At 57.1% G+C, this 27,763-nt stretch overlaps 1 protein-coding gene across 3 annotated transcripts in view; it reads right to left on the bottom strand.

The window, feature by feature from the left end:
- Window positions 1-368: 368 nt before the first annotated feature.
- Window positions 369-27,763, bottom strand: part of FRMD5 (FERM domain containing 5) — a 74,640-nt gene continuing 47,245 nt past the window's right edge. For 2 of the 3 annotated variants that reach the window (XM_027733943.2, XM_039379479.1), the window contains exons 2-14: window positions 16,873-16,977; window positions 15,686-15,728; window positions 15,070-15,148; window positions 12,732-12,829; window positions 12,159-12,282; window positions 11,656-11,743; window positions 9,375-9,463; window positions 8,725-8,788; window positions 7,996-8,087; window positions 7,331-7,405; window positions 6,560-6,628; window positions 6,329-6,435; window positions 369-3,296 (exon numbers count right to left, since the gene is read on the bottom strand). In XM_027733943.2, the coding sequence (XP_027589744.1) occupies window positions 2,722-3,296; window positions 6,329-6,435; window positions 6,560-6,628; window positions 7,331-7,405; window positions 7,996-8,087; window positions 8,725-8,788; window positions 9,375-9,463; window positions 11,656-11,743; window positions 12,159-12,282; window positions 12,732-12,829; window positions 15,070-15,148; window positions 15,686-15,728; window positions 16,873-16,977 (1,608 nt within the window). In that variant the 3' untranslated portion in view covers window positions 369-2,721. The remainder of the gene's footprint in view (window positions 3,297-6,328; window positions 6,436-6,559; window positions 6,629-7,330; window positions 7,406-7,995; window positions 8,088-8,724; window positions 8,789-9,374; window positions 9,464-11,655; window positions 11,744-12,158; window positions 12,283-12,731; window positions 12,830-15,069; window positions 15,149-15,685; window positions 15,729-16,872; window positions 16,978-27,763) is intronic. The other variant, XM_039379478.1, reaches the window with a different exon arrangement.

Raw genomic sequence — 27,763 nt, 5'->3', positions numbered from 1 at the left:
CCCCCCTCCTGTCAGGGGGTTGCAGAGCCAGAAGGTCCCCCCTGAGCCTCCTTTTCTCCAGGCTGAGCCCCCCCAGCTCCCTCCTGCTGCTCCAACCCCTTCCCCAGCTCTGTTTCCTTCTCAGGGCATGTTCCATGTCTTTCTTGTCATGAGGGGCCCAAAATTCCAGGTGCATTTGTAAAAATTGTGTCCAAACAGTGCAGGGATGTGTGAGGGACTCACCTGCAGCAACACTTGCTCCCCGTGGCCTGAGCCTGCTCCTCACTGCTAAAAGACCAAATTCATCACAGTTTGAGCTGAGTTTTCACTCAAAGAAAAAAATCAGTACCAGCACCAGAAATACTGAACAAAGCTCACCCCGACTCTACTTTTCATGATATTTAAATATTTATTTAAATTTAAAAATACTTTTCATGGCACCAATGATTTTATGCTAACTAAGGTATTGGATATGTAGAAAAAGGTACATTTCAAAGGAAAAAAGGATGTAACTTACAGTATTTGGCACATGAAAGGTTAATCTCTAGATTTTCTTCTTTATGAAAACTAAGAAATTCACATTTTCAGGTATTTTACTGTCTACTGCTGAAAGATGCAGTATGCTAGGACGAGATTGACGGGTTTCTGATCTCAGAACCTACGGAAACAACATTTTGATAGAAAGACAGGTAAAACTAACAGGGCCTGAAACACGTGATGGAATCTGGGATGGACGGGAAAACGTACAACGGAAAATCACCAGTTCTCGTGGTTTTGAAGTAAAACGCTGGGTGACAACGGCAGAGGTGACCTGGGGCTGGGACGGAGCATTATCCGAGGAAAGCCAGGTGGAAGGTCCCAGGAGGGGACTCGGAGGATGTGTCCGAAGAGGATGGAGCATGGGATGGAGCTGTGCTGTCACACATCACACAGAACATCGCAGTGAGGAGGACGAGGAGAAGGAGGAGGAGGAGGAGGAGGAGGAGGAGGAGGAGGAGGAGGAGGAGGAGGAGGAGGAGGAAGGACGACACTGCAGCGCTAACCCGGGGTGAAAAATGTCAGCATCGGGAGGAGCACAACTGCATAGAAACACCAGCGCTATGGGCTGAGGTAGGAACACTACACTAAGAGTTAATTTTGCTATGTTGCATAAAACAGGAATATCATGTAAAAAAAATCACTCCTCCGCCTCCTGGAGCCTTCCTGGAGGGCTCCTGGAGCCTTCCCGGAGGGCTCCTGCCTGCTCCGGAGCCGGGGCTGGGCCCCAGGCCCTCCTCGGGTCTCGTGCTGTGAGCGGGCGGCCGTGGCCGTGGCCTGGGTGGGGTCTGTGCCCCCCGACAGACGTCGATAAACGGGACCTCTCCCCTTATTGCAGTGACAACGATCCCGGTCTGGCCCAACGCCACCGTCCCGCTCAGCGGTGGGTGGTGGATGCTCACAGACAACACGGACATCAGGCTTTGTAAAACTGCAGTTATGGCCCCAGCTTATGGAAAATCTCTCCCTGAGATGAAATTAAACTTGCTCAACTGTTTTCACCTTCTCTTTTTTTGCTAATATGTCCAGCTTCTCACCCAAACCTTACCAGAACTGGCTGTTATTGCTCCCTATGGATGGGCTGCTGCTCCCGGTGATCACTGGTCCTGGGGGTTGTCACCAGCGCGATGAGTCGGGTTTATTGACTTTTGCTTAAGAACAGTTGGGGCTAATGGTGTCCGTTGGCTTCTTCAGTGTCACCTGCGTGCCTGAACTTCTGTCCTCTTCAGGAGAGTCCAAAACCCAGAGCTCCTTCTCTGTCCCAAACCCAGCAGGGCTCGGCTGGCATTGGGCTCCTGTCCTGTGGAAGCGTTTGCTCCTCAACCATTTGCTCACTGGGAACAACTCCGTACCGGCACCCACGGTCACCCCATCCATAAAGTAAAAAAAGACTGGATTAGATTCCATAACAAAATAGCATTTCCTTGTTAAAATAGACCTTGAAACGTCTCTTTTTCTTTTTTTTTTGTTCTTTTTTCTTGGTTTTTTTACAAAACAGGTACAACTGGCGGAGGGTAAAGGTCTTCCCAATAAATCTGACAGTCACTACAGCTCCATGCCAGGCTTGGCTGCGCGTGCCCGGCGTTCCCTGGCTGCCTGTGCTCCCCTGCCCTCGGGAGCACCGACGCTTCAAGGCTTAAAAAAGTGGCAAAGGGCCGAGTCCGCAGCAGGGCGAGGGCTCCGATCGCTGCGCCGTGGGGAGAGGGGGAACCGGGGCGTCCCCGAGAGCATCGCGGCGTGTGTCACCTCGGAGGAGGCTCCGGCGAGCAGGGAGGGCTCTGCCAAGCGGTTCGTGGAGGGCGGTGGCGGTGGGCACAGTGCGGATCGAATACCGTGACAGTACACGAGTGTTAAATTAAACCTCAGTAGCACCATTGCTAAAGCTCCTGCGGAACGGCACCGCCAGCCCCGGCTCTGCGGGGGGGTGGCAGAGCAATGAATTCCTCTCTGCTCGGTGCTTCCCAAGTCATGCGCGTGAGATCGGGACGGGAAGTGTTGTGCGGGCTCCGGGGGTGGGAGCGGGCGGCTGGACATGGGGAGGAGGAGGCTCCGGGGGCTGCGCCCACCCTCATCTTCCTCCCGGAAAGCCGCCTCCCGGGCCGCGCCGGGCTCTGGGTCGGGAAGGGAGGGTTAGTGTGTGCCCGGCGGGTCCCGCGCGGGGACGGCGGCAGGTCTCTCCCCAGGCCCCCGTGGTGCCTCCTGCCTTCAGGTGTCAATGAGCAGGCTTACCACGGCGCGGAGCTTGCAGGCAAACCATCGCCTGAGGGGACAAAAGTATTGGTAATGGAACTGCTCGAACTCGGGGGTCTGGCGGATATCACGGAAAAAGGCAGTGTCAAGGTCGGACTCAGTAAGGACGATCAGGAGGAGGAGCAAAACAAAGAGGAGTCCAACTGTCACAAGGAGCAAACGGAGGACACTTAAAACAAACTTATTCACCTGTTGGGCCTGTGCCGGCCCCAGGCCGCCGGCGCCCGGGCACAGCGCCCGCAGCTCGCCCACCTCCGCCTCCGCCGCCGGCGTGCCCGCCTCCGACTCCTTCTCCTCCTCGATGCTGCACGGGGCCCCGTTGGCCTGGCGCGAGAGCAGCATCAGCTCCAGGCTGTGCTCGGCCACGGGCGTGGGCAGCACGCTGTCGGCCGGGCTGTAGCTCTCGTCGGCGATCACGGCCACCCGCTCGCTGCTCTCGGCGCGGCCCCGCCCGGGGCCCGCGAAGGCGTCGCCGTGGGAGGCCGAGCGCACCGGGGTCGAGTGGGCGCTGTCACGCAGGGACTCCAGGCCTGGGGGGACAGGGGAGGGGGAAGAGGGGGGTGCTCAGTGGGTTGGAGGGGGGGCCCTCCCCGCTGCCGGGAGCCCCCCACACCGCCCCCGGCCCGCTGTCCCCGGGATGCTGGTGGTGCTGGTTGTGTCTGTCGGTCCCTCGGGACCCGCAGCCCCTTGGCCACAGCTCGTGACCGCGGTGCTGACGCTCTGACACCCACGTGGCTCGTCACCGTCACCGCTGGCCCTGAGCCTGGACCGCAGGCAGGGCCCTGCCTTGTCGGCAGCTCATCACAAACCACCCGCGGGCTGGAGCTGCCCCGAGGTGACGGTGACAGCCCCCCTGGCAGCTGCTGCAGCACCTTTGGGGCCCCTCTGCCACTGGCACCGCCAGTCCCTGGCACCATGGGCACCGTGGGCAGCTGCTGACAGTACCCAGACATGGGCGGGGATGAGCTGGGGGAGCATGGTCAGCACAGCAGGGGCTGCAGGGAGGGGTGGGGGGCACAAACACAGCCCGGGGGCCACGCTGGGGCAGCTGGTGGGTCCCTGCCAGCCCTGAGCTGGGCTGGGCTCTCCCTGAGGCATCGCTGTACACAGCCAAGCCTGCTGCAGCCCATGGGGCCAAACTTGGGGATTTATCCTTACGGACTTATCCTTACAGATCTACCCCCTGGCTGGCACGGCCCTCCCCCACCAAACCCCTGCACCTCAGAGAGGCACAGAGGGGTCACACTGAGCCAGAGTCGCCGTGGGCAGCAGAGTTGAGCAGTTGTGGGAGCCCTGGAACAGACCCTGCCCCCCTCAGAGCAGAAACTGGGAGACCCCAGTGTGGGAGGTGTGTAAAGAGAGAGCTGTGCTGGTCTGGCACAGGGGGATGCCCCCCATCACGTGCAGGAGCCCCCCACAGCACAGGCTGTTCTGAGTTCTAATGATGCACCACAAACCAAATGTTTTACATCCACACACAGGAGCAGGAGCCATGGGAAGAACTGCGTGCCAGCCCCTTGTGCCAGCCCTGAGCCCTGTACTGGGCTGAGTTACAGCCCTTTGTGCCGAGGAACTCCCGCCCCCACAAATTCCAAGTCCTCTCCAAATTCCAAGAATCCCCACAAATGTGGGACTTGTTTCTGGCAGTTCTGGCAGGCAGGGTAGGAGCTCTGCCATCACAGCATCCCCAGCACCAGGGAAGGTTTCTGAAGATCGTGGTGGGGACCAGTGGGTCCCCAGGGCCGCCCTGCTGGCAGCTGGAGAGGGACGGGGCTGGACCTGTCCCCACGGGGAGGACACAGTGCACCAAAGCACCCTGGAGTGTTGTCACCCTTATGTCCTGGCCCTGCAGAGGGTGAAGCACCCGGAGCCACCCGGCCACATTCCCGGGGCTTTGCAGCCTCTCCTTTGTAAACACTGCCCGGCTGCCCCGGCTCAGCCTGGCTTAGCACCACTGCCACCCAGGCACGGGGGCAGCCCGGGCGGTGAGGAGCAAACACGTTCTCACCCCGACAGTTATGTGCTCTCCCGTCTCATGTGAACATCCCCCATGGCACCTGCTGCGTCCCTGGCAAGGGGGACACCCACCGAGAGGGTTCCCTGGCAAGGGGGACACCCACTGAGGGGGTTCCCTGCTCGTCACTGCAACGAGAGCAGTGCTGACCCCCCAGACACAAACCCTCCTGCCGTCTGCTTCCATGGCCCTGACAGCAGAATCCCGGGAAATGCGGGTCCAGCCCCACCCCCAGAGCTGCTTTGCGGTAATAACAACCCAGGGTCCATCCAGCACCAGAGACCCCAGCCCACTTCCCCGCAAACATATCCCACATCCCACATTCCTGCATCCCACCTGCCCCTGGGGCTGTGGTCACCGGGAGACCACGGGGACCACAGCCCTGGAGACACTCCAGAAGAGCCCAGCCCTGGCAGCGCAGCATTACCTGGCACAGGGGCGTCCCCGGGGCCGTTTGGAGCATCGGGGCCGAGGCTGGGCACAGCGGGCAGCAGCGGCAGGATCCCCAGGGCCCGGGACAGCAGGCGCGGCCCCAGGGCCAGCACCCGCACCCGCACCCCCCGGCAGCAGTGGTTGATGAGCCACAGGTGGACGCTGACCCTGGTTTTAATCTTTACCAGGCACTTCACCATGGTGGCACAGGGACAGGAGGAGCGCAGGGACGGCCGCTCGCCCTCCAGCACGGCTGCTACGAGTGGCACTGGCGCTGCTGGCCCGGGGGGCAGGGCTATTTTGGGCACCGAGCAGAAGTGAGAGCGAGGAAAAGCAAAGGGGTGGTACCAGCTCAGGGTGATTTATGGTGGGAGATGATTTCATGCTCTGGCTGCTTCGCAACTGCACGTCGGGAAGGGTGTCACATGTAACTGGGTGGCAGAGGTGACCCTGCCTGCTTCCACCCCCAAAACCGGTACAGACGCCAGCCCTGGGATTCCTCAGTGGAATTAAATCCTGTCCCTTGGGACAGGCAGTCCCTGTCCCTGTGCACAGCCCAGGATTGGTGTGGCTGTGCCAGGACAGGGCTGGCTCCACAGCCCATCCAGGCGCAGGGCACCCCTCCCTTCCCCCCTGCTCCTGGGCCATCCCAGGTCCCTCATCAGCATCTCTGTTTTCCAAATCTCTTTGCATCTTCACGAACTTCTGTGCACCTTCCCTCAGCCATGACACACCCCCCAACACCCACCCCACACTGTGTCACCCCAGTGTCACCAGGAGCCAGACACTGCTGTCACCAGTGGCACTGCCACAGCCCCCAGAGATGCTCCCAGCCTTGTGGGGCAGCTCCAGGGCTGCTCCCAGTGTTTTGCCCTCTGCCAGCCCTTCTTCCAGTGCATCCCACCCCGATTCAGTCCCAGGATGGGGAGAAGACTCCCTGCCCCAGCCTGGTGACACACCAGCCTTTCTGAGGACAAGGCACTGGGGCTGCAGACCCAGCTGGACATGTGTGTGCACGCGTGTATGTGTGTGCACGTGTGAGGGGGGGTGTGTGCACAGGTCTGTGTGCCCCCGCTCCCAAGCCCCGGTGGTGGCCAGGCCCCCCTCGTGCCCTACCTTCCATGATGGAGATGTGGACGGCTCTCCGCCGGGTGCGGGGCACGCTGCTCAGCCGGGGGCCGTGCGTGATGGACGGGCAGCTCCGGCTCGGCACCAGCCCGGCCCTGGGGACGACAGCGGGGTCGGGGTCAGAGCCGGGACGGTGCCAGCACCCCGGGCACGTGGCAGTGCTCCTGCTGGGATCCCACCCTGGGTACCGACCCCTGGGAGCTGCTGCCGGGCTCTTACCGGTGAATCTCAGGGGGCTCCCTCTTGATCTTGGCGCTGGACTCCATCACCTCCTTGGCGACGCGGCCGCTGCAGGAGGGTCAAGAACAGCAGAGGTGAGGACAAGAGCACGGTACCAGTGAGCCAACACATCCCCCCGTGGCACCCAGTGTCCCAGCACCACCTGGGCCCTCCCACACACACGACTCCCTGGAGGGGGTCTCCCCACAGCTCCAGGGGAAAGCAGAAATATGTGCCGGGAATAGGGGCGATGGAGGAGCCTGGAAAGGCTGAGCTGACACCTCTGCCACCATGTTTTGTTGCTTGGCCTGGCATCGGATACCGGACACCATGGGATCACTTCCCCTCAGCTGGGGGACACACAACAGGCATCCAGGCCCTCCCATGCCAGTGAGGAAGGCTCCGGCACCGTGCACCTCACAGCTGGGGTTGTGCTGGGGTCTCTTGTGCTGCAGAGGTACGAGGTCCAAGGCCCAGGCTCTCACTCCAGCAACTTCCCCCAGAAATTTAGGGACCATAGTGATTCATTTCACTTCTTGTTGTTCTCAAACCCCAAATCCACTGTCCTCTCCCCTCCTCTACTCCTGTCCCTCCAAAACTGCAACTCTGGGGGTGGGGAGGGGGATGGTGGCTGTGACACAGAGACAGCAGTGGTGGTGGTCTGGCTGGGGTCAGCACTACAATGGGGGGATCTCTGCAGGACCCCGAGATGGCCCTTGACTGCTGCAGCCCCAAAGCACCTCCAGGAACTGCCCCTGCTGTCATATTTACCTGTATCGGAACCGGCTTCCCTTGAAGAACAGGTTGCTGCTGGACACCGTCCGCACCTGGCTTGACTTCTCCAACCTGCAACAGCACCAGGAGCGTGTGAGCATCCCACACCGCCAGCCAGGAGCTGGGAATAGCCCTGGCACTGCATTCTGGCGAAGCTCTGCCCAGTTCTGTTCCCATCCCATGGGACCTCCCATCCCATGGGACCTGATCCCTCACCCCAGGAGTGCCCAGCAGCACCTCAGCTGAGCCCACGGTCCACTCTGCTGGGTGCACAACCCAGCGGTAATTCACTGACACGACTAATCACAGGGAGATTTGTAAAGCAATATTGCAATTTCATTTCATGTTCATGTAATGAGGAGCGAAACCTGCTGATTGCAGCTGCTGATTGCAGAATTCCCAGTGGGAATGCATTGCACGCTCTGTCTCGCAGCTTGCTGATTAAAATAAAACTCATTACCAAGCACAAAGTGGGCTGGGTTAAGTATGGCATAAGCAGGATGGTGAATCCAAGCAGCTCCACTGGCATCTCCTCGGTACTGTGGCTCTGCCAGGGCCACTGGGACAAAGTGCCCCACGGGCAGTGACCGATCCAGTACCTGGATGGAGCCCAGAGGTGGGCACCGACCCACAGAGGCCACAGGACACAAACCAGCACTTACTTGTAGAAAGCCTGGTTCTCAATCCCACACTTCCAGAGGTGTTTGCAGGCTTCTGGTGTCGGGGCAAAATAGGTGAGGACAATTTTCTTCTCCTAAAGGAGAAAGACAGGGAGTTGAGCAGGGAACAGGGAGTGGTGCCCATTGGACAGACAGAGACTGGAGCAGACAGGGCTGGAGAGTGGCACTGGCATGGACAGATCTTGCCTTGGAGCCATTTGGGACACAGGGGTGTTGGAGCACTGGCAAACAGCCCGGTGTGGAGCCAGGCATGAGGGATGGGCAGATATGTGCCAGTTTTCTGCCACCCACCCCTCTGCTCCCAGCCTTTGGGAACAGCCAGAAATACAACTTTCATAAAAAACTCCTGCTGATGGCTCCTGTGGAGCCAACTCCACCCAGAGGTGTTCCAGCTGACTTTGTGGGACACAGCAATGAATAACCACCATAATCCCAAAGGCAGCACCAGTGGGAAGGCATGGTCAGGAACTGGTGGGCAGAGCCTCTGCCACAGCACAGCCCAGGGGGGCTGAGGGATCTAATGCCAGAGCAGGGCACCAGTGGGAGCAGGGAGGTGACCCCAGCACTGTCATGGAACTGCAGTCGCTGTCACCATCCCTGTTCCCTTGCCCTGCCAGGCCAGGGTGATGCTGCTGCCAAGTTCCTGAAGAACCCCCTGAAGACATGACCACACTGTGCCCAGGAATTCCCACAGGAAGGGGGAACACTCACCTCCTTCTGACTCACATACAAGTAGAAAGTCTTCCCTTCGAATTTCATCTTGGTCACCTCATTCCTGGAAGGACAAGGACAGGCAGGTGGGAGCTGTGCAGAGCCCACCACAGCCCAGAGCCCACCCAGCCCAGCCCCTGGCACCACTCTGGTGTTTGGGATGGCAGCAGGGCAGCTTTCAGACCCTGCTTTCCATCCTGGGAGGTGCGATGGGGTGGTGAGGCCAGCCCTGGCTCAGAAACCAGGAGCTGGAATATGGGACACCCCAGAGTGAAGCTGGGGGTCAGCGGTGAGTCCTGGGGCCCTGGGGAGCTCATCCCATGGGCAGTGGCTGGTGGCAGTGCCAGGGACACACTGGCCAAATCTGGAGATGCTACAGTGACCTGGGAACATCACAGCCAGGCTCAGAGGGGCTGGGGGCATTTGGGATGTGGCCAACATGGGGACAGTGAAGTTTAACGGAGACAGACGTAGAAAATAATAAGTCAGGGGCAGCAAAGCTCTGGGTGCACTGAGCACTGCCCTGTCTGGGCACGTCCCCCCAACCCTGGTGCCGTGGGGGGGTCACCCACGTACCCAAACATCCCTCAGAGCCCCCGGGGTGACACAGGACACCCCCGGAGTGACTGGAGTCTGGGGTGGGAACTCACCACTTGATGAAGTGAACCCTCTTGTTTCCCTGCAGAACGACGAACCCGAAGGGCGTGAAGGCCAGAAACGCCGCGTTCCCCGACACGTCCTGCAAGGCAACCGTGGCTGCTGCTCAGAGCTGCTGTCAGCAAAGCTGGCACAGCACCAGCCACCCTCGGCCAGGAGCTGGGGCACTGCAGCAGCCTGTGTGCCAGCTCTGCCAGCACCAGTTACGTGTTATCATTTACATATCACATTGACACATAGAATATATGCTGTTATCATAACAGTATGTTATCATTGTTGCAATTAATGTATCTATTTATTATATATATTGTAACCATACTGTTATATGTCACTATATATAGTTATTATATAGATATACAGTATTTATTTAATATACATAATAAGTACTATAATGTACATAGTTCAATATAGTTATATACTGTATTATCATAGAATCATAGAATATCCTGTGTTGGAAGGGACTCACAAGGATCATCGAAGCCCAGGTCCTAAACACTGTATTATATTACTAATACATGTACTAATTGACCCGGGACATGATAACCCCCAGCTGCACTTCTCTCCCTCAGAGCCCTGCCCAGCCAGTGCCCTGGGCAGTATCAGGCCAGTTCAAAGCCACCAGTTCTGTCTGGTTCAGGCAGCACTTCAACCCCATCCCAACGGCAGCTCCAGGGAAGTGATCAGTGACTGCACTGGGTGCAGGGAAAACCAGGGACACTCAGTTGTGAAAATGTTGTGAAATAGTTGTGGCTGATCAGCAATCGCTGGATTCATCCTGGTTTTGGTTTTGGCCAGCAGGCATCCAGAGGGCTCTTGAGGGATGCTCAGAACAAAAGTCCATCCTCAGCCTGTCAAGGCTGAAAGGCAGAGAGAGCTGATCCCCAACCAACACCTGCACACGGCAGGGTGTGAACCCCAAATTCAGAAACCTGCCACAGTTCAAGCCCTGGGCTGCCCAGTGCTCTGGCTCTTTCCCAAATCTGGGAAAGCCTTCAGGAAAGGAAACAGGGTCTCAGCAGAGTGATATACCCTCCTGGGGGTGCAGAGGCTTGGTAGGGGCTGGGGGGGGGCTAAAGGGGGCATAGGACCCTGCACAGGTTCAAAAACCCCTGTGGATGTGGCCCCTGGGACATGGGTTAGTGCAGGGTTGGCAGTGCTGGGGGAGTGGTTGGGCTCAATGGTCTCAAAGGGCTTTTCCAAACCAAACAATTCCATGATTCTCTTTGCTTAGGCCAGAAGTTCTGTCCATCATCTGATACAGAGAAATGAGGGAACCCCTGTTATTCACACACACACATTCATGCAGGGATTGATGTCTAGAATGGTTACCAAGGACGGCATCAGCAGCTCCAGTGAGCCCTGCTTAAGAAGGGAATATCTTTTATTATGTTTGCATTTTTTGGGGAAAACTACTGTAAGACCATGAAAACTTCAGACAAACAGGACCAAGTCAAGGGGCACTGAACCAAGAATGCCTGGTGGGAGGAAACAGCCCCTCATCCCAACTCTGCCACAATCCATTGGAGAAGAGGGAACAGAATCAGCTCCATTTCACTTTGGATCCTTTAAGCTCATTAACAGCAGCTCTTGATGAATTAGGCTGAATTCTGCTAATAGACCTAAAAGTGTGTATATTTGTCCTTAGCTCTTGTAAGAACATGAATCAGTGTAACTCAAATATATTTAAAAATGTTCTTGGGGTAAAAGAAAGGTGACTACAGCAAAGGTCAGAAAGGGGTGGTTCCTGTAAGAGCACTGGTTTAGAGGGAATTCAGAGCAAAGCAACCCCCGGGGCACTCACAAACAGCCCATAAACAGGGAACTCCCCCAGTTTACTGCAATTGTGTGTTAATGTGGCACAATTCAGGGAAAAGCCCTGAGGGACCCCAGCGAAGGCACGGCCTGAGGGGAGAATTCTGTCTGCTTTGCATCCCACATCCATCTGCATGTGATGGGATTATCAGGGAGCAGAGAGAGCCACAGGCAGTGACATCCACAGTCAATAAAGAGCATTTCCAAAAGCAAACTGGATTATGGGCTGGGCAGAGCAGAGGATGGACTGTCCCTGGCGGGTTAATGCCTGGTTGTTCCTCAGCCACTGACCCTGTTACTGCCTCCCAATGACCTCCTTCAGCAGCAGATGATTGACCCCTCTCTTACAGCTGTCTGCATGTGAAAATGCTTTCCTACAGCTTCTCTGGACACCCTCTGGGAGGGTTTTGGGGAATCCAACCGGAGCAATAGCTTTAGGAACTGCTTTAGGAACTGTTTTACCTTGCATGGGTGTGGGTCGACCCCGTAGGTCTCCAGAGTCTGGGCTTTCCTGAGAAAATTCAGCTCTGAAGTAGCTGGTGTCTGCCCACTGAAGGAGAAAAAAACAGGGGAAAAAGGAATATTCCATGGAAGAGAGGAAAGGCAGCTACTGGGATTCTGTTAACAGTGAGGCATCAGCTATGGCTCATTCCTGTTAGATTTGTTCTGGGATCAACAGGAGCACAGCACTGAAGCCCAGCCCATCCTCTCCTGCCAGTTCCTTCCACAGGAGCCACACTGAACTGGCAACACTGGGAAGGGCCAAAAAGGACCATCTGCCAAATTTAGAGATGAATTCCCTACTTGCAGCAGAGATATCTCATCCACAGGGAGGAAAGGGGAGTTTGGGGGCAGAGGGCAGCAACCTCTGCATATAAGGACACAGCTTACACACTTTAAGGATTGAAAATCCCAAACAGGGATAACAGTGCTCCGAGCACCAGCAAACCCCACAGCTCTGGTACCTCAGCTCCGACTTGTGGATCTCTGCAATCTTCCTCTCCAGCTTCTCTGAGTGTTTGGGGAAGAACTGGAACTTGGAGCTGTAGCCTTCTGGGTGCTTCCCCGGGTCGTAGTCCCCAATCTCAGCTGGTGGGAGACAGATCCAGTTGGGAAGAGCAACACAACCAAAGCACACTCCCCATCCCGGCAGCACCCAGTCAGGGCTCAGTGTCCCCTGGGAATGCCACTCCAACCCCACTGTGCTTCCCACTGGGAGGGATTGTTTGTCAGGCATTAACTGCATCCACTTCATTCCATTGCTTATGTGGGAATCACTCAGCAGCAGATGGTCACAAATTTATTAATTCCTCGAGGTGCAGGAGCAGGCAGGCAAACAGGCAGAAGGGCATAGGCTGGATGAGCCAACAGGATGCTCCCGGGGAACACCATGGCCGGATTGCAGGGGAGACCCAGCCCCCATCCTTGTCCTCCCCCAGCCCAGCCCAGCCCTGGGGGTAATATCAGTATTCCAGGTGCAGTGACCTGCTGTCAGAGCAATAATGGACCAGTGCAGAGCAGGAACCCCCAGCCATTACCCTGCAGGATGTAGGCAGCCAGCAGCGCCGCGTCCGACGTCTTGCACAGCAGCCGCCCGTGGTACAGATCCCTTTTGATCTGCAGGAAGACTAAGTACCTGGGGACAGGAGGGAGAGTCCGTTCATTAAGCAAAGTTTAAATTACCCAAACAGGCAATTTCGATGTGGAGTATCTGCCACCAGACACTTGCTCTGACATCTCTCTCCCAGCAGTTCGTTTACCAGACCTGACACTCGCTGGGAGTGAACCAGGGCTGATTCTGGCCAGGAGTGGGGCTCAAATCCACACATCCCAGCCCTGTTCCAGCCCACAGGGACATGATGCCTACTCTGGGGCCAGCACCCAGCCCAAGGGCTGGTGGAGATCTCCATCAGCCTGGATACCCTCTGAGTTTCTTCACGGCACCAGAACACAACTACAATCCCCCCAGCCCATCCGAGGTGCCCAAGGATGATGCTCTGAAGGGGATCTCATGGTCCACAGCCCACCAGCAACTGCTGCACTTCCCAGTCCTGCATCCTCCCCTGTCTGCTCAGCTTCCCCATGACATGTCTCCTTTCCAAATTTTCTGTGTCCTTTCAGGTCTCAGCACACACTCCCATCCCTCCTCTGTCCTTGCCAGAGATTGGCACAGTACCACCCAGGGGGAATTGCCTCCTGTGCTCACCCATCCCTATCTCCATGTTCAGTGAAAAGACAAACTATGTTGGAAAATTACATATTTAAATAAATTTAAACCTAAGTAACAGTTTGGGCTGAGTCCTGTGGTGTTTGGGAAAACCTTTAGATGATAAAATGTGAGTCACAGAGGGAAGGAGCAAAATGGAGCGCTCAGAAATGCATTTAAATAACTAGACTCACACTCTGCAGTCTCTTGGTCATGCCTCATTGCTCAAATCCATGTTTACGATGAGATAAACCACTAATTTGCACAGAAAAAATATATTAAAGAGAAATCAAGATATTGAAGTGGACTCTGTCCAGGGGAAAGTGAATTTTAAGCCCAGGCTCCAGTTGCAGCTGCAGGCACACCTCAAATGGCAGCAAGGAGGGACAACTCACCTGTATGGGACTCAACCTGGACCCGTGGAGGTGACAGAGGGCACAGTTAGATGAGGTTTTGGGAGGACAATCTTCACCGTGTTCCACCCTCTGCCATGGGCAGGGACACCTTCCTCTATCTCAGCTTGCTCCGAGCCCGGTCCAACACATCCAGGGATGGGGCAGCCACAGCTTTTCTGGGCAATCTGTGCCAGGGCCTCCTCACCTCACAGGGAAGGATTTCCTCTTATCTAACCCTTTACTCTTATCAGTGTGAAGTCATTCCCCCTTGTCCTGTCCTCCAGGCCCTTGTCCCAAGTCGCTCTCCAGCTCTCTTGGAGCCCTTTTAGGTGCTCCAAGGGGCTCTCAGGTCTCCCTTTACAGAAGGTGCCAGCTCAGAGCCCTCCAGCAGAGGCTCCAGCCCAGCTGCCCCAGGCAGAGCTGACCCTCCCCACCCCATCAGTCAGGGGCTGGGGTTGATGTGCTCCAGAGATCCACAGCCATGGCTTGTTTTCCAGAGCTGCTGAGATTGCTCCATGAGTTCTCCTCATGTCCTTCCTCCCGGCAGGAAGAGCGGCCTGAAGAGCCCCCAAAGACAGAACTGGGAGAAGGGCTGTCAGGTTCTCAGCGCAGTTATCGCCCGGCGCTCCCGGCGCTCCCGAGCTCCCGGCGTCAGAGGGATGCGGCTCATTGCTCCCAGGGACTGTTCCCAGGGAATGGCAGGGGAACCGCAGGCACTCCAACCCTTCCCCACAGACTGAGCACCATAAGGACACCCTGAGCTGAGGACAGTGGCAGGAGCGTGAGCAGCAGCAATGGGCATTCCAGGGACAGTGCCATGTTTGGAGTGCTCTGCCCTGGAATGTGGGTTTGGAACCGACTGCAGTCAAAGACCAAGCCAGGGGGTTTAATCACAGAACCCCGGAATGGTTCGGGCTGGAAGGGACCTTACATTCCACCCCCCTGCCACAGGCAGGGACACCTTCCACTAACACAGGGACACCAGGTTGTTCTAAGCCCCATCCAACCTGGCCTGGAACAATTCCAGGGATGGGGCAGCCACAGCCTGTGCCAGGGCCTCACCACCCTCAGCCTCTGCTTCCCACCAGGTATGGCAGCTCCGTGTGCTGACTCAGCACAGACGGGGATTTCCAAGCTTTTCTCCCACAGCTGGGACAATCCTGAAGCCTCCAGGTTGGTTTGGAAATCCCAACAGCTGTTGCTCTCCCCTGACTACAAAACAAAGCTCAGCCCTGTGCTCCTGCCCTGGCCCAGCTGGTCCTGCCCTGCCCGTACCTGGTGATCTCCTCCTTCAGCGCCGCCGGGTCCGTGGGGTAAAACTTGACACGGAAGCACATGGTGAAGGGAGGCTGGGCTGCAGGAGAACAGAGACACTGTGTCACCAAGGGCAAGGCTTTCCCCTTCATCCTGAACCACCCTGCTTGAGCATATGGTCAGATATGCTGGGGGTCTCACCCACCTGCCCCGCTCCCCCCAAACACACCCGCTGCCCTTGGTAAGGAGGGAGCAGACAGGCAAGGAGACATTCCTCACTGCAGTGGCCATGAAGTGTAGATGTCCCTGATAAAGCTGTGGGGAAGCACCAGCAGCACTATCTGCTGGCCACCCAAACTTCTCCCCACTCCCAAATCTCATTTCTCCATCCCCACCCTGCTGTCCTGGTCTCCACAGACGCTGGTGCCCCGTGCTGGGGGGGTCACGACCAGCTGTGGCTGCAGTGGGGTTGGTGGTGAGTGATCCTGCTCTCAACCCACCAGAACAACTTTTGGGGGAGCCTTTTTCTGGGAGACGGGCTGCGAATTGACCCCACAAGGGACAGGCTGGAGAAAATGGAATATATCTAAGATGGAAGGAGCACACACTGTCTGTCTGGGACACCTACAACACTCACCCCGCATCTGCTTCACAACTGACTTGGTAAACTCCAGCCAATGCTGAAAGGAAAAAGAAGGTGATTAAAGCCTGATGGCTGTGACTTCACAAGGTGGGAAGGATAAGGAAGAGGAGGGTACTGCTCCAGGTGAGAAAAGCTACCTGAATGTCAGTGAGTGTCCCTGGAAAGGCAAAGGAGGAAGTGGGGGTTCAGACTGGCCCTGTCTCACAGTGAGGGAGAAGCTTCTGTGCCCAGCTCCTGGCCCATCATTGGCTGCCCCCTGTTACAGCCATGGCAGAAGGTGCCTTGGGAGCAGGAATTAGTTGTTATATTGATCAGTGGGAAGCACAACACAAGGCTGTTATCAATAGCTGTGTCTGGAGTGTGTTCGAACTGGTTCTCATTCACAGCGAGGGGTGGAACAGCTCACTCTGCACACATTCTAACTCCGAGGAAGGGACAGGACTCACTCACACAGCCTTGGGGTGGGAATGCAGCTCATTGGGCCCGTGGGTCTGTGTGCCCCCCTGCCAGACCTGCTGCAGCTTCCCGGGGCTCAGCAGGACACGGATCCGTGCCAGGAGCCGGGCCAGACCAGATCCTGCCGAGCCCTCAGCTCCTGCACTCCCACTCTCGTCTCACTCTCCATCGCCCGAGGCAACACTCAAGCGTTTGGATCCCCGGCACAGAGCTGTCAAATGGCCTAATCTCGGTGTTAACACGTGAATCAGTGCTAGAAATGGTCCTGCAGACCCTCTACCAGGGGATCTCCCTCTTCACTTTGCAACACCATCACATCCTCTCACTCTGCAACTCACGATGCCTCCAGCCCTCACATGAGGATCCGAGGGCCGGGTGAGTCCCTCCGGCTCACACATCCCAGCCATTGCCGGGGACTCAGGGAGCCAGGACGCTGGGGCTGCTGCCAGAGCCTGGGTGCATCCCAGACCCTTTCCCCGCAGGGCAGGGGGTGTCCCCAGGGTGCTCAGAGGGCCTGTCTCATGGGCAAAGGAATGACCCTGTCGGGGCACCCACAGACCCCTGTCCCAGCAGCAGGGCAGGGCAGGGCAGAGCTGCGGGGGAAGAGCCCCTCATCACCACCTAAACCTGATTTTATCTCTGACCTTTGCTTCCCGCCGGTTTTCAGCGGCGAGGACAAGCCTGACACCCCTCCCCCGGTCCGGGCAGGAGGGGCTCTCTCTCACCCTTTGCTTGTCGGGGTCCACAAACCGGATGCCGAAGTAATCCTTCTCCAGCAGGTTCAGGTGGTGGCAGAGAAGGTCGAACAGGTACTGGCCCTTGGCATCTCTCTGCAGGACAAAGAGACTCAGTGACCGAGCAGGGGGAAGGGATGGGGGGGTAGAGAGCTGGGGGAGCGGGGTCCGAAAATTGTGAAGTGACACCAAGGACAGTGCAAACCCCACACACATCCCTGTGTGATATTTTCAACTCAGAAACCATCTCCCATCCCATCCGAGGGGCAGCAGCCACGAGCAGGACCCCACAGCAGCACCAGACCGAGCATTAACGGGGAATTTAAAAGTATCGTAGATACAAAATCTGCTACATCTCAGAATTTTTTAACATTTCATTTCCAACGCTGCAGACTGAAGCACACACTGGGAGCTGCTCCGCAGCGGTGCTGGCCCTGGACACCGCGGTCCTTCCAGCACATTGGCATGACAAAAAAAATTATCCCACCTCGCAGGATCTGCTTCTTATCGGCCTCTTCCTTTATCTGGCTCAAATTGCAGCTTGCCGCTAAACAAAGGGGAGTTTGTCCCGGTCACCCTCGGGCGATGGGTGCTCACCTCCCTGCCCTGGGCTGTTGTTATGCAGTTCAGAGGTTTTGCCAGCACGCACCCAAAAACTCTCCTCCTCCCCTTGGCTGGGGGGCGCAAACGCGGCCCCCGCAAAGCACCCGCTGCTTTGGCTAATGGTCGATCGTTTGAGTCATTAACCTTTAACGTTTCAGTGTCTCCCACCCAGAATTCCCACCTCATCCGTACCGGCTGCCCCAAGGCGGACAAGCCCCCGAGAGCCCCGGGCGGGCCCTGCCGGAGCTGCCGCTCCTCGCAGCCAGCGGCTCCTGCTCACTCCGCGCATCAAAGGCTGCTCCTGACACCCACGCTGCCTCCCTGCTTCCCACAAATACAGTGAACACATTGTTTCCTGACAAATACAGGGAACACACGCGTTATCTGATCAAATGAGTGCGTTATCTGATCAAACAGCCGCTCGGCAGACACAGGCAGCGATGGGGGAACCCCACGGGACGGCATTAACCCATTCCTGGGGTGCCGCATGTGAAATGTGTTTGTACAGGTTTGAGCAGCTGCTGACACCGTGCCCTCGGGGCCGGGCCTGGCAGCACCGGGGCAGCACCGAGGGGATGCGGCGGTGACCCCGGCAGTGCTGCCGCCGAAGCAGGGGCTGCCCGGGCCCGGGGTGCAAACCCTGCCCGGGGACAGCCCGTCCTGCCTGCCCGGCTCTGCAGCACCGGCCTCGGCAGCGGCACCGGGAGCGGAGCACAGAGGAGTCAGAGGTGCCCTGGTGCTCTCCCGACCCGGCACCTGTCCACACCGAAATAAATCACAGAATCACGGAGTGTGGAAAAATCCTCCAAGACCATCGAGTTCAACTGTCCCCCAGCGCTGCCAAGGCCACCACTAACCCATGTCCCCATGTGCCACATCCACACGGCTTTTAAATCTGCCCAGGGATGGGGAATCCATCTGGATTGGTGGACAGGTCTTTCCAGGAAGGAATTTTCCCAATATCCAACCTAAAGCTTCCTGGCACAGCTGGAGGCCGTTTCCTCTCCTCCTGTCCCTTGTTCCCTGGGAGCAGAGCCCGACCCGCCCCACCCGGCTCCCCCCTCCTGTCAGGGGGTTGCAGAGAGTGAGAAGGTCCCCCCTGAGCCTCCTTCTCTCCAGGCTGGGCCCCCCCAGCTGCTCCTGGTTCTCCAGACCCTTCCCCAGCTCCATTCCCTTCTCTGGACACCCTCCAGCCCCTCCATGCCTTTCTTGGAGCGAGCACTGGGATTTTGGAGCTGCTGCTAAAGCCCAGCGGAGCAGCCCCGCAGAGCCTGCGGCAGGGCCGGCCGGGCTCTGCAGTGCATGCACCGAGCTCGGCTGAGCGCGCTCTTTCCTCACCTATTAGCGAGTTTTTATCCACTCTCGCAGACTGGCTGCAGCTGTTCGGGCAGAGGGGAGGGCGCTGGGAGCGCTGCCGGGAGCGCTGGCAGCTGAGGCGCTCTGCAGCCGCAGCACGGCTGGCAGACGGGCAGGAGCTGTGCAGGCAGCATTCCTGCCAAGCCTTGGGAGAGCCGGGACCGTCAACAAACGGAGCTCCCCGCAGGCGGCGGGTCCTGCCAGCCGGGAACAGCGCTCCGGCAGCGCAGAGCTCACCTCGGGCATCGCCTCTGCCAGCTCTGCCCCCCTGCATCCCCCTCCCTCCCGGGCAGGCAGCAGGGCCCACCACTTACCCCTGCTGGGATGCCCACGTGCACCGTGGCATTGGAAAAAATGAAAGATTCCCATTTCCATACTCAGGAAACCCGTATTTCAGCTGCCTCAGGCGCAGCCCCTGGCCGGGCTGGGATGGGGGTGCTGGGTGACATCCCCAGCTGTGCATTCCTGGTGCTGCAGCACCCTCAGCCGGGGGCCAGCAGAGACCACCCCACAGAGGAACGAGATGCCAGCCCACGGCTGGGAGAAAAGACACATGGGGAGCAGGAGGGACCCCAGAGCCACCCACAGCAGCCATGCCCCTGTCCCTTGTGCACGGCTCAAGGAGCAGACACTGGCATTGGAGGCAGCTGATCAGCTCCAGCAGAGCCAGTGCCCCCCAGCACCCCAGGGCCACCTGCCCTGCAGCCCTCCCTTGGCAGAGACATCCCTTTGGGAGCCTGGGAAGGAAGGGTCCCCATGGGCTGCTACTTCACTGGGAACATGGCTGTGGGTGGCCCTGGGCTCAATCCAGGGCTGCAGTGCCCATCCATTCTCCCAAAACACAAAGGAACTCCCTCCCAGGGACCACAGGTCCCTTCAGCCTGTGCCCCTCACCCACTGCCCTGCTGCCACTTGTGCCTGGGGACAGGGAGCAAATGCCTCTGGCCAAGCTGGAGCTGCTGGCCAGGATGGTCAGCCTGTGCTGGGCACTGGCACTGCCAGCTGCTGCTCGGGAAACAAGGCTGCTCCACCGTCAGCCAGGGTATGGATTTAGGTGCTGAACTCGGAAAACCATGGCCTGGATCGTGCTTTATTAATGGGCAGATCAAGCTCTGTGTGCACCATCCATCACTGTCCCCAGCACTGCCCAGCCCAGGCACAGGGGCACAGACAGGGAGGAGGAACAACACCTGAATTCAAATCCCTTCTCCTGAGCCAGAGCAAGTTACTTTTTGTTCATTAAATAGGATTCAGTTTTTCAATGAGGACTGAAGCAGCTTGAGAGGAGACAAACGGTGGCAGCAGCTTGGGAACAGTGGGACAAAGCCTGAGCCCTGCTCACCTCTCAGGCACGGGATCACCTTCCCAGCTCAGCTGTTACCTGCTTTGGGGAGGCTGGACCTCTTCCCTCATCATCCAGAAAATAGTAATAAATGTTGGGCTTATTCTCTTCCCCTAAAGAAGGTCAGTCTGCAGGCTGAGCTAAAGGAACGTCTGGCACAGACACAGAGGTTAAAACAACTAATAACAGAAAATGCATAAACAAAGACATACTCCTAAATCATTCCCAGGTAGACCCAAAGGGCTCTCAGGCCCAGAGCCACTGCTGCAGGAGTGCAGGGCTGATTCCACATCCTCCCCAGCATCCCAGCCCTCTGCACCTCCCAGAGCAAATGTCACAGGGATTTGCCCCAGGCTCCTCTCCCTTTTCCTGCCCCAAAGCAGGATGGAATGCTTTCCTCTGCAATTTTCATGGAGGAATTGCAAGGACGGACAAACCAGACATCCCCCAGTGCCTGGAATGTGGTGAAAGTGTGAAACCACGATGGCATTACCGGGGAAATGTTCCCTCTTTGATCTCTCTAACTTGAATTAAACATATTCTAAATTAATCATTAGCAAAATGTCTTTCAGGAAATTATCTGAACTGCCTTTACAAATCACGACTTAAAAGAGCTCTCATTGCATAACACCAGCTTAAATATTCTGTGTTTGGATCTTTATGTGTTCTTATAAAATGAGACTCCTGTCTGTCTGAAGGTTTTTGAGGTCAGCCCTTCGGGGTGCCCGGGCTGATGGGGAGACCACGGCCAGGGGCTGGCACACACCGGGATGCCAGGCTGGCACACACCACACCGAGGGCTTGCTGTGGATGCCAACACCTGCCAAGGATTTCCAGTGTCTGAGGGAGCCTATAAGGAAGCTGGAGAAGGACTCCTCATCAGGAACTGTGATTGGACAATTCTCACTGCCAGAGGGCAGGGTTAGATGGGATACTGGGAAGGAATTCTTCCCTGGGAGGGTGCTGAGGCCCTGGCACAGGTTGCCCAGAGAAGCTGTGGCTGCCCCTGGATCCCTGGAAGTGTCCAAGGCCAGGCTGGACAGGGCTTGGAGCAACCTGGGCTAGTGGAAGGTGTCCCCATGGCAGGGGGTGGAATGAGGTGGGCTGTAAGGACCCTTCCAGCCCAGAGCAGTCTGGGATTCTGTGATTCCATGACTCAGAACTTACAAACCCTGGAGGAAGTGCAGCCGAGCAGAGCCCCGTGCCCAGACACCTTTGGGGGCCGTAGGGGCTGTGTCCCTGTTATCAACCACAGGGCACTGGGATAGGAGTGTTCCAGGGGAGGCTGGGCTGGGCAGCCAGCACGGCCCTGCTGCTGCTGCTGCTCCAGCCCGGGGCTGCAGAGGACAGCTGGGATCACCATCACGCTGCTGTTCTGGGTCATAATGCCCCTGATTGCCCTGCTCTGGTGTGAGCTGAGCCCAGGCTGCAGGAGCTGCATCGTGGCACAGGCAGCTGAGAATCTGCAGAGCTCTGTTTTCTGTCCCTCAGCCCCATCACCCTGATGCACTGTCAGGCAGCACTGCTGGGGTCTGACCCCTCAGCTCAGATCCCACATTCTCCCTCACACTTACCTTTGGCCAGGGGTGTCACTGGGACTGGATCTCATGGCATTCTTCATTTCTGTGGGATCTCTGGAGCCCTAAGCACATCCCAGTGCCCCAGTTCATCTCTGCAGACTGGCTGAGCTCAGGGCAGCGAGTGGGATTGGGGGACAGACTGTGGGACCACACTGATTTGGGGTGGGAGGGCTGGGAGGGGAGCACAGCCTCGAGGGACAGCCACCTGCACTCATGGCAGCAGCCACAGCACCCCAGTGCCCACCCTGGCTGAGGGACAAACCCCGCCCAGGGGACACTGCCAGGGAGGGGGGCAGTGCTGCTCCCAGGCTCCATCACTCCCTGTGCTGCTCCTTGACGAAGCCCCTCGGAGCCATCCAGCCCCACAGCACCTTCCCGAGGTCCCTGAGGAGCAGGAACCTGTCAGCAACAGCTTCATCCTGAGATTTATTGTGCTCTGCCAGTGGAGCTCCTCGGTGGCTCTGGGAACAAGCTGTTCCAGGGAGTTTTGTGATCACTTTTTATGAGGGAGACAGGGCAGTGCTGTGCTGATGGCAGGGAGATCCTGCTGGGATTTTCCAGTGGGAAATGCACCTGTGTGATGTGGGTGATGGGAGTCTCCCTGTGCCAAGGATGCAGCATCTCAGCATCCTCAGCCTCTCAACAGAGCTCAGCAAACTCCATTTGGGACCCACCTGGCCCTCAACCTGCATCCCAGCCACTGCCAGCCCAGCATCCCAGTCCCCTCCCAGTGTGGAGGAGCTCAAAGCTCTCACCAGCCTCTGTGGAAGTCCATAAGATGCACAGTGCAGGATGCAGAAATTCAGCACCATTGAGTGCAAGAATCTTGCTCAATGTGCTGCAAAACAGAACCCAGGCTCTGCAGGGAGATGGGCACCTGCAGCACTGGCAAACACAGAACCCCAGGGGAGTTTTAAACTTTAAGAAGATTAAAGTAACCTTGCATTCTTTGCTTTTCTAAGCTCCTCAGCCAAAATTAGGGTCATCCACAGATAAAAAAGTAAAAGGAAAAAAAAGAGAGGTTTAAAAATAGCAGCTCATCTGAAAATGAGTGAAGGGCTCACTTCAGGCAGGAGTGTCCCCAGCCTGTCCTGGGGCTGTGAACTCACTGTGCCCAGGGACAGCTCTGTGCTGCAGGCTGGGACCCCAGTGCCTGGTGGCACTCCAGGTTTGGGGGATGAGGGAGCCCAAATGGCCACAAGGGACTGGGAGAACACAGCTCACATGGAGCAACACCAGCCTCCCCCAGCTCTGCTGTGCTGGACTCCCAGCCCCATCCCAGCCCCACGGTCCTGGACCCCCAGCCTGACCCTGTCAGACCCCCAGCCTGATCTCCAGCCTGACTGATCCCCAGCCCCACTGCAGTGCTGAACCACCAGCCAGACCCTGACAGCCCCCCGGTCCCGGCCCCCCAGACTGACCCCCAGCCCCCCCAGCGTTTGCACTTTGGGCTCCAGCACCACGTTCCCCCACGGCCGCTCTGCAGATTAAGCCCAGGATTTACAGAAGCAGCAGCAGCAGCTGAAAGCAGCTCCTTCCTGTATTATTTGGGCTGGAAATCTCCTTGTGGGCTGCCCACTCGTCCCTGCTTCCTGAGCTTAGGAGGAGATTATTTTTTTAAAGGAAACTGTCAAAAAAGTCTATTTTACAAAGTGAAGTTTAAGCTTAAGTCTCTTTGGCAGCAACATCTGAGCTGGGAGAGATCAAAGGCCCTCCAGCTCCATTGCCAACATGAAGAGATCTTCACCAGCAATTTGACTGCAATATTGAGCTTTAAATGCTTCATTTTCCAAGTTGGGCATTGTGCTGTACGAGCCCAGGATTTATCATCCCTCGGACAAAGTTAATGTTGGCTCTGCAGGCAGGGCCAGGTCCTCCTGACTGACAGCTCTCAGCCCTCTCAGGGAGCCAGAGCCTCAGCTGAGCTGTGGAAATGGGAGGAAATGGGCAAAAAGAGGCCTGAGAATATTAATTTCCAGGCAGGGAATAAGCAGCCCAGAAATGGGTGAGGATGCCCGGAGCAGAGCACTCCAGCCTCTAACAGGGAATGTTACCTGTGCTGAGCCCTCTCTCCCTAAGGGCCCCCAGGGAGGGGCTCTGGGGGGCAGGAGGGCTGGAGGATCCCCCCCAGCGTCGGGCAGGTGTCCCCAAGGACAGGACATGTCCCTGCCAGGGCAGGGCTCCGGCAGCTCCCGCAGTGCCCACGGCTCCTGGGCAGGTGCCGAGACCTCCGGGGGATGTGGGGCAGGAGAAAGGTGCCCTGAGATCACAGACTGAATAAAACGGAGTCCCAGACTGGTTTGGGATGGAGGGCACCTTAGAGCCCATCCAGTGCCACCCCTGCCATGGGCAGGGACACCTCCCACTGTCCCAGGTTGCTCCAAGCCCCGTCCAGCCTGGCCTTGGACACCTCCAGGGATCCAGGGGCAGCCACATCTTCTCTGGGCAACCTGTGCCAGGGCCTGCCCACTCTCCCAGGGAAGAATTCCTTCCCAATCCCCCCCTAACCCTGTCAGTTTGAAACCATTCCTCCGCATCCTAGGGGGAGATGCTCTGGGAGCCATCAGTGAATCCAGGACTCCAGGAGAGAGCCCACCTGCTCCACCAGAGCCCACCAGAGCCCACAGTACCTGCCCACCCAAGGAGACTCCGAGTAAGGAAAAGGGGTTTTACATAACTCCAATGTAATCCAGTTATATTTATAGCATATGCATTTCAGTATTAATTCCCTGTTATCTCTAATCCTTCCTCCTTGCTGACACGGTAATTTCTGTCTTCAAGACTTATCCAGGCAGTTTGATCCAGAAGTTTATAAAGCTCTTGAGAAGGAAAGTTCCTAATAAAGGGACTCTCGGAGCCTTAAACTCCAGATTATCGATTCCCGTCTTAATCCCCCGCAGGTTTTTCAAACCTTCCACATGCTGGCATGTGCAGAAGGTTCACCACGGCTCTCCATCACAGAATTTCAGCTGCTGATGTCCCATTTAGGAAAGAGTCCACAGTGGGACATCAGTTGAGCACAGTTTTAAATCCATTAATAATCAGGGACTTGTGGCAGGAGCACGTGCCAGGCTCCCAGCAAGCAAGGTGGTGGGGCTGTGACCCTGTCTGCTGCTCCTGCTGCATGTGGGGAGGTTTTGTCTCCTTGTTTGATGAGTTTTCCTGACAGCTTCACATTCCCAAGGCCTTTGGAAAGCTCGCTCTGTGCTTTCCCCTGAGCTTACCCAGCCCAGCACTGCAGCTCTCCAGGCACAATCCCACAGCCCTGGCATCTTCCTAGCAAGGAGTGGGAACCTTGCTGGAAACAGAGCAGAGCAGAGCCATGCTGTCCTCCCCCAGCCCACGTCCCCAGGTGGGCAGTTTGTCCCTCCCTGCTCCTTTGTCACCACAGTGGCAGTGCCAGGTGGGACCGATCCTGCTCAGCTGTTCCCTGTGCTCCCCAGCACCCATCCCGGGGGGCTGGGAGAGACCCTGGCTGGGCAAAAGGCACCTCTGCTGAGCCCCATCTCTCCCAGGGTGCAGGTGCCTCATCCCTGCCTGCTCTGGCTCCCTGAACGGTGCCAGTGGCATGGCCGGTGGCACCAGAGCTGGGGATGGCACTGGAGCCGAGGGTTGGCAGTGCCAGCGCTCACCAGACCCCGAGCAGCAGGGACAGGGCTGACCACCAGGCACTGCGTCTTCCACAGACCAGCTCCATCAGGAATGTCTCCCGCCCAGGCTCCATCCCGATGCTGCAGCGTCAGGGCCATCTGTCTGCAGCAAAATCCTCCTCATGAGTCCCAGCCAGGCACAGCCAGCACAGGCTCCTGCCAGAGCAGCAGCTTAACACCCTGCAAATATTTACCGTGGATTAAATACAGGGATTTTTAAAAATTAATTAAAGGAAAGATATGTTTGAGGTTTGTAAACCATCCCGCTCGAGGCTGGCAGGCGGGTGTGGTGCCTCCAGCCAGCTGGGCAGGGCAGGGCTGCAGGGACAGGACCAGCTGGGTGGGGAGCAGAGCTGACCCTCCCAGGGGGACCCCACATCGCCTCTGGCAATGGAATGGAGTAAAGAATCTACTACTCTGACTCATGGAAGGCAAGAAATAGTTTTTGTCCATGTTTCCCCTGAACACCCACAGGGGTACCTGGAGCTCCAGCATTCCTTGGAATTAGTGATTCCCTTCATCACTGGCACAGGTTGCCCAGAGAAGATGTGGCTGCCCCTGGATCCCTGGAAGTGTCCAAGGCCAGGTTGGACAGGGCTTGGAGCAACCTGGGCTAGGGGAAGATGTCCCTGCCCATGGCAGGGGGTGGGATGAGATGAGCTTTAAGGTCCCTTCCAACCCAAACCATCCTGGGATTCTATGGACTATCATTTCCTCCATCCATCCCAACATCAGCCAGCACAAGGCAGGACATCCCCACCTCCTAATCATGACCCATCTGCTAATCACAACCTGGGCTGAGGAGCTCCGGGCTTGCATCAACCTGGATCCTGCCACAGACACTTCCAGAGAATGCACGGAGCATCCCCAAGCCCTGACAGCTCTCCAGCAATCCATACCTTCCCTCCCAGTGACTGATGACATGTCACCTTACATTCTGCTACCATGTAGCTTTTATGAATTAAATTTAGAATTTATAAGTCTATAATTGAGAGGCACTGAAAATCTCCCTCCATAAAACCAAATTGGTTTTTCCAATAACTCAAGTCCCTTTTTTCATTCATGCAGGCTGGAGTGGCTCCATGTGGCTCTTGTTGAAATTGGCTCTCCCCTGCCATTAGCATGCAAAGGGCTCTCGGTGCAACCAGCTCTGGTATATATTATTTAGAGGTTAATAAACATGTTCATAGGGATCAGCCAGTGATGAATATTGCCTTGTCAGGAAGTCAGCCCTCCCTGCTGCAAACAAGAAGGGTACTGCTAATGCAGGTCAGACTGTCTGGAGCACGTAGGAACCAGAAATGCTTTGGCAACAGAGCTAGGAAGGGTTTGGAGCACCAGGAGGGAGCTGGGGGGGCTCAGCCTGGAGAAAAGGAGGCTCAGGGGGGACCTTCTCACTCTCTGCAACCCCCTGACAGGAGGGGGGAGCTGGGGGGGATCGGGCTCTGCTCCCAGGGAACAAGGGACAGGAGGAGAGGGGATGGCCTCCAGCTGGGCCAGGTTGGAAATTGGAAAAATTTCTTCATCAAATGGATTGTCCAGCCCTGGCACAGCTGCCCAGGGCAGGGGTGGAGTCCCCATCCCTGGGGGAATTTTAAAGCCATGTGGATGTGGCACTTGGGGACATGGGTGAGTGCTGGGGAAGGGTGGGACCCGACGATCTCAGATGTGTTTTCCAACCTCAGTGACTCTGTGCCACAGGGTTGGTGTCAAGTGCTGCTGTCCCTGAGCTTTTGGATTTGTACCTGGGGGTCCCACTGGCTGTTGACGACTCCTGTACCTGTGCAAGGTGGTAACCATTCCATGGACCTGAGTTCCAGCTGCCAGCCTGGTCCAGCATCTCCCAGCTCCAGCAAAGCTGGGTCAGAGCGTGTGGAACCCTCAGCTGTTTGCAGAAGACAGGACAGCCCTGGTGAGCTGTGAGAGGCAGGACAGGCTCAGCACCCTCCTCCTTCCACCCCTGTAGCTGCAGAGGTGTCGGGGAGACCCCTCAGGACAGGGGTTTGTGAGGTCCCGTGAGGAACTGCCCTTTGGAAGCAGCATCCTCTTCCCTAACCCGCGGGAACGAGCCCTGCTCTGTGTGCTCAGCTCTGCTGCACTCACAGCCGAGGAAGCAAAATAAACCAGACACAAACATAAATCCGTGTGTGCCACGGGCACCCAGAGCACCAGCACCCCCGGCTCTCTTGGCAGCGCTCCTGCCGAGCCGTTCCCTTCCCTCCAGCAGCCGACTGCAGCACAGGGCTCAGGGGAGGGAAGGAAGGAAACTATAAATGCTTCATAAAAAATTTACTTTTCGTGAAAGCGAAGTGCGGCGCTGGAAGAAGCACAGGGGTGAGGGATGCAATGAT

This window comes from Pipra filicauda, unplaced genomic scaffold (genome assembly GCF_003945595.2).
Source record: "Pipra filicauda isolate LSUMZ 115617 unplaced genomic scaffold, ASM394559v2 scaffold169_size1572857_pilon, whole genome shotgun sequence".
NCBI lineage: Eukaryota > Metazoa > Chordata > Aves > Passeriformes > Pipridae > Pipra > Pipra filicauda.
The sequence above is the reverse complement of the archived record's forward strand: the minus strand, read 5'-3'. Positions and strand labels throughout refer to the sequence as shown.